At 53.6% G+C, this 6,218-nt stretch overlaps 1 protein-coding gene across 5 annotated transcripts in view; it reads left to right on the forward strand.

The window, feature by feature from the left end:
* LOC110510008 (sodium/hydrogen exchanger 9B2) overlaps nucleotides 1-5,662 on the forward strand; it is a 32,043-nt gene extending 26,381 nt beyond the window's left edge. For 4 of the 5 annotated variants that reach the window (XM_036958430.1, XM_036958431.1, XM_036958433.1 and 1 more), the window contains 2 exons: nucleotides 4,144-4,342; nucleotides 5,534-5,662. In XM_036958430.1, coding sequence (XP_036814325.1) covers nucleotides 4,144-4,342; nucleotides 5,534-5,598 — 264 coding nt within the window. In that variant the 3' untranslated portion in view covers nucleotides 5,599-5,662. Of the gene's footprint in view, nucleotides 1-3,460; nucleotides 3,751-4,143; nucleotides 4,343-5,533 lie in introns of those variants that run through there. The other variant, XM_036958434.1, reaches the window with a different exon arrangement.
* Nucleotides 5,663-6,218: the final 556 nt, after the last annotated feature.

Here is a 6,218-nt window from a genome sequence, read left to right on the forward strand (position 1 = left end):
CCACAACAGGCCACATCCCTGATCACCATCTGCCCACTAGAGGGCCACAACAGGCCACATCCCTGATCACCATCTGCCCACTAGAGGGCCACAACAGACCACATCCCTGATCACCATCTGCCCACTAGAGGGCCACAACAGACCACATCCCTGATCACCATCTGCCCACTAGAGGGCCACAACAGGCCACATCCCTGTACACCATCTGCCCACTAGAGGGCCACAACAGACGACATCCCTGTACACCATCTGCCCACTAGAGGGCCACAACAGGCCACATCCCTGTACACCATCTGCCCACTAGAGGGCCACAACAGGCCACATCCCTGATCACCATCTGCCCACTAGAGGGCCACAACAGGCCACATCCCTGATCACCATCTGCCCACTAGAGGGCCACAACAGGCCACATCCCTGATTACCATCTGCCCACTAGAGGGCCACAACAGGCCACATCCCTGATCACCATCTGCCCACTAGAGGGCCACAACAGGCCACATCCCTGTACACCATCTGCCCACTAGAGGGCCACAACAGGTCACATCCCTGATCACCATCTGCCCACTAGAGGGCCACAACAGGCCACATCCCTGTACACCATCTGCCCACTAGAGGGCCACAACAGGCCACATCCCTGATCACCATCTGCCCACTAGAGGGCCACAACAGGCCACATCCCTGTACACCATCTGCCCACTAGAGGGCCACAACAGGCCACATCCCTGATCACCATCTGCCCACTAGAGGGCCACAACAGACCACATCCCTGATCACCATCTGCCCACTAGAGGGCCACAACAGACCACATCCCTGATCACCATCTGCCCACTAGAGGGCCACAACAGGCCACATCCCTGTACACCATCTGCCCACTAGAGGGCCACAACAGACCACATCCCTGTACACCATCTGCCCACTAGAGGGCCACAACAGCCACATCCCTGTACACCATCTGCCCACTAGAGGGCCACAACAGGCCACATCCCTGTACACCATCTGCCCACTAGAGGGCCACAACAGGCCACATCCCTGTACACCATCTGCCCACTAGAGGGCCACAACAGGCCACATCCCTGATCACCATCTGCCCACTAGAGGGCCACAACAGGCCACATCCCTGATCACCATCTGCCCACTAGAGGGCCACAACAGACCACATCCCTGATCACCATCTGCCCACTAGAGGGCCACAACAGGTCACATCCCTGATCACCATCTGCCCACTAGAGGGCCACAACAGGCCACATCCCTGTACACCATCTGCCCACTAGAGGGCCACAACAGACCACATCCCTGTACACCATCTGCCCACTAGAGGGCCACAACAGGCCACATCCCTGTACACCATCTGCCCACTAGAGGGCCACAACAGGCCACATCCCTGATCACCATCTGCCCACTAGAGGGCCACAACAGGCCACATCCCTGATCACCATCTGCCCACTAGAGGGCCACAACAGGCCACATCCCTGATTACCATCTGCCCACTAGAGGGCCACAACAGGCCACATCCCTGATCACCATCTGCCCACTAGAGGGCCACAACAGGCCACATCCCTGTACACCATCTGCCCACTAGAGGGCCACAACAGGTCACATCCCTGATCACCATCTGCCCACTAGAGGGCCACAACAGGCCACATCCCTGTACACCATCTGCCCACTAGAGGGCCACAACAGGCCACATCCCTGATCACCATCTGCCCACTAGAGGGCCACAACAGACCACATCCCTGATCACCATCTGCCCACTAGAGGGCCACAACAGACCACATCCCTGATCACCATCTGCCCACTAGAGGGCCACAACAGGCCACATCCCTGTACACCATCTGCCCACTAGAGGGCCACAACAGACCACATCCCTGTACACCATCTGCCCACTAGAGGGCCACAACAGGCCACATCCCTGTACACCATCTGCCCACTAGAGGGCCACAACAGGTCACATCCCTGTACACCATCTGCCCACTAGAGGGCCACAACAGGCCACATCCCTGTACACCATCTGCCCACTAGAGGGCCACAACAGGCCACATCCCTGATCACCATCTGCCCACTAGAGGGCCACAACAGGCCACATCCCTGATCACCATCTGCCCACTAGAGGGCCACAACAGACCACATCCCTGATCACCATCTGCCCACTAGAGGGCCACAACAGGCCACATCCCTGTACACCATCTGCCCACTAGAGGGCCACAACAGGCCACATCCCTGATCACCATCTGCCCACTAGAGGGCCACAACAGGCCACATCCCTGTACATTGACCATTGTCTGCATTGACCATATATGCTGCAGCTACTGTTTAAAATATCTGTCAGTCCTAGTTATCTGTACATCTCATTCTAAACTCATGGGCATTAATATGGAGATGCCCCCCCAAACCTTGCAATTCATCCCAAAGGTGTTCGATGGGGTTGAGGTCAGTGCTCTGTGCAGGCCAGTCAAGTTCCTTCACACCGATCTCGACAAACCGTTTCTCTTTGTGCATAGTGGCATTGTCATTCTGAAACAGGAAAGGGCCTTCTCCAAACTGTAGCATCATGGTTGAAAGCACAGAATCATCTAGAATGTCATTGTGTGCTGTGGTATTAAGATTTCCCTTCACTGGAACTAAGGGACCCGAACCATGAAAAACAGCCCCAGGCCATTATTCCTCCTCCACTAAATTCTACAGTTGGCACTATACATTCGGGCAGGTAGCGTTCTCCTGGCATCCGCCAAACCCAGATTCATCCATGTGTAACGGATGTGAAACGGATAGCTTAGTTAGCAGTGTGCGCTAAATAGCGTTTCAATCGGTGACGTCACTTGCTCTGAGACCTTGAAGTAGTGGTTCCCCTTTGCTCTGCAAGGGCCGCGGCTTTTGTGGAGCGATGGGTAACGATGCTTCGTGGGTGACTGTTGTTGATGTGTGCAGAGGGTCCCTGGTTCGCGCCCGGGTATGGGCGAGGGGACGGTCTAAAGTTATACTGTTACATTGGTGCCGTGACCCGGATCACTGGTTGCTGCGGCAAAAGGAGGAGGTCAAAAGGGGGGTGAGTGTAACGGATGTGAAACGGATAGCTTAGTTAGCGGTGCGCGCTAAATAGCGTTTCAATCGGTGACGTCACCTGCTCTGAGACCTTGAAGTAGTAGTTCCCCTTGCTCTGCAAGGGCCGCAGCTTTTGTGGAGCGATGGGTAACGATGCTTCGTGGGTGACTGTTGTTGATGTGTGCAGAGGGTCCCTGGTTCGCGCCCGGGTATGGGCGAGGGGACGGTCTAAAGTTGTACTGTTACACATGGAACTGCCAGATGGTGAAGCGTGATTCATCACTCCAGAGAACACATTTCCACTGCTTCAGATTCCAATGGTGGTGAGCTTTCTACAGCCCTGGACATGGCCCGTGTAGAGGGGTATTTGGTTCTAGATCTGGGTATCTAAATCATTCTAACTGGTTCTGTTGGGTTCTAGGCAGCGATAGGTTCTACAGCCCTGGACATGGCCCGTGTAGAGAGGTATTTGGTTCTAGATCTGGGTATCTAAATCATTCTAACTGGTTCTGTTGGGTTCTAGGTAGCGATAGGTTCTACAGCCCTGGACATGGCCCGTGTAGAGGGGTATTTGGTTCTAGATCTGGGTATCTAAATCATTCTGTTGGTTCTATTTACTCCAGTCTACTATTAGGTTCTGGCCCGTGTAGAGGGGTATGTGGTTCTAGATCTGGGTATCTAAATCATTCTAACTGGTTCTGTTGGGTTCTAGGCAGCGATAGGTTCTACAGCCCTGGACATGGCCCGTGTAGAGGGGTATGTGGTTCTAGATCTGGGTATCTAAATAATTCTGTTGGTTCTGTTGGGTTCTAGGCAGCGATAGGTTCTACAGCCCTGGACATGGCCCGTGTAGAGAGGTATTTGGTTCTAGATCTGGGTATCTAAATCATTCTAACTGGTTCTGTTGGGTTCTAGGCAGCGATAGGTTCTACAGCCCTGGACATGGCCCGTGTAGAGAGGTATTTGGTTCTAGATCTGGGTATCTAAATCATTCTGTTGGTTCTATTTACTCCAGTCTACTATTAGGTTCTGGCCCGTGTAGAGGGGTATGTGGTTCTAGATCTGGGTATCTAAATCATTCTAACTGGTTCTGTTGGGTTCTAGGCAGCGATAGGTTCTAAAGCCTTGGACATGGCCCGTGTGTCGGGGGATGAGGTTCTGGTGAAGTACGGTCTGGATGTTCTGACTGTGGCTGTTCTGGCCATCCTCACTACAGCACCTATAGGAGCCCTGGGGATCGGCCTGGCAGGGCCCAGACTGCTGACCAGACACCCGGAGGACACACACGCAGACAGGAAAGAGGGTGAGTGTACGCACACACGAGTATAGACAGCGAAATAAACACTTAAGCAGCCAGGCAAGTAGGTATGAACTCAGAAACACACCCTAAAACATAAGTGTGTATTACAACAGGGACACACCCTGTAGCTATGACCTGTCCATTCCAGAACCAGTGTCTTCAGCACACTGCAACTGAGTCCCAAGTGGCACCCTATACCAGATCCAGTGCACTACTTTTGACCAGGGCACATAGGGAAATGGTTCCATTGGGGACACATTCATAGTGTTTATGTTGTTCGAACTCACTGTCACTCTCTAAGCCTAAACACACTCCTTGTGTCTCCTTCTGTTGAGTGAGATAATGTTAGTCTAGTGGAGTCAGTATATCTCTATAGTGGGTGATAATGTTAGTCTAGTGGAGTCAGTATATCTCTATAGTGGGTGATAATGTTAGTCTAGTGGAGTCAGAATATCTCTATAGTGGGTGATAATGTTAGACTAGTGGAGTCAGTATATCTCTATAGTGGGTGATAATGTTAGTCTAGTGGAGTCAGTATATCTCTATAGTGGGTGATAATGTTAGTCTAGTGGAGTCAGTATATCTCTATAGTGGGTGATAATGTTAGTCTAGTGGAGTCAGTATATCTCTATAGTGGGTGATAATGTTAGTCTAGTGGAGTCAGTATATCTCTATAGTGGGTGATAATGTTAGTCTAGTGGAGTCAGTATATCTCTATAGTGGGTGATAATGTTAGTCAACCCCCACGCCTCATAAACCCCCACCCCTCATCAACCCCCACCCCTCATCAACCCCCACCCCTCGTCAACCCCCACCCCTCATCAACCCCCACCCCTCATCAACCCCCACCCCTCGTAAACCCCCACACGTCGTCAACCCCCACCCCTCGTCAACCCCCACACGTCATCAACCCCCACACGTCATCAACCCCCACCCCTCATCAACCCCCACCCCTCATCAACCCCCACCCTTCATCAACCACCACCCCTCATCAATCCCCACCCCTCATCAACCCCCACCCCTCCCACCCCTCATCAACCCCCACCCCTCCCACCCCTCATCAATCCCCACCCCTCATCAAACCCCACCCCTCATCAATCCCCACCCCTCATAAACCCCCACCCCTCATCAACCCCCACCCCTTGTTGTGAGTTGATGTCAGTTTGATTGACTGCAGTTGATCTCTCTGGTCAGGTGACTTGGAGGCAGACACGGAGACGCCACAGAAAGACATGGTGACCTTCGAGAGCAAATTATAACGAGAGTAGAGGAGAGGAGACGGGAGAGGAGAGGAGAGGAGGGGAGGGGAGAGGAGAGGAGAGGAGAGGAGAGGAGAGGAGAGGAGAGGAGAGGAGAGGGTAAGAAGGAGAGGAGAGGGTAGGGGGAGAGGAGAGGAGAGGAGAGGAGAGGAGAGGAGAGGAGAGGAGAGGAGAGGAGATGAGACGGGAGGAGAGGAGAGGAGAGGAGAGGAGAGGAGAGGAGAGGAGAGGAGAGGGTAAGAAGGAGAGGAGAGGGTAGGGTAAGAAGGAGAGGAGAGGGTAGGGGGAGAGGAGAGGAGAGGAGAGGAGAGGAGAGGAGAGGAGAGGAGAGGAGACGAGACGAGACGGGAGGAGAGGAGACGGGAGGGGAGGAGAGGAGAGGAGAGGAGAGGGGAGGGTAAAGAAGGAGAGGATAGGAGAGGACAGGAGAGGAGAGGAGAGGAGAGGAGAGGAGAGGAGAGGAGAGGAGAGGAGAGGAGAGGAGAGGAGAGTGAAGGTAAGGAGAGGAGAGTGAAGGTAAGGAGGAGAGGAGAGGAGAGGAGAGGAGAGGAGAGGAGAGGAGAGGAGAGGAGAGGAGAGGAGAGGAGAGGAGAGGGGAAAGGGACAGGACTTGGGGAGGG

The sequence above is a fragment of the Oncorhynchus mykiss genome, chromosome 21, assembly GCF_013265735.2.
Source record: "Oncorhynchus mykiss isolate Arlee chromosome 21, USDA_OmykA_1.1, whole genome shotgun sequence".
Lineage (NCBI taxonomy): Eukaryota > Metazoa > Chordata > Actinopteri > Salmoniformes > Salmonidae > Oncorhynchus > Oncorhynchus mykiss.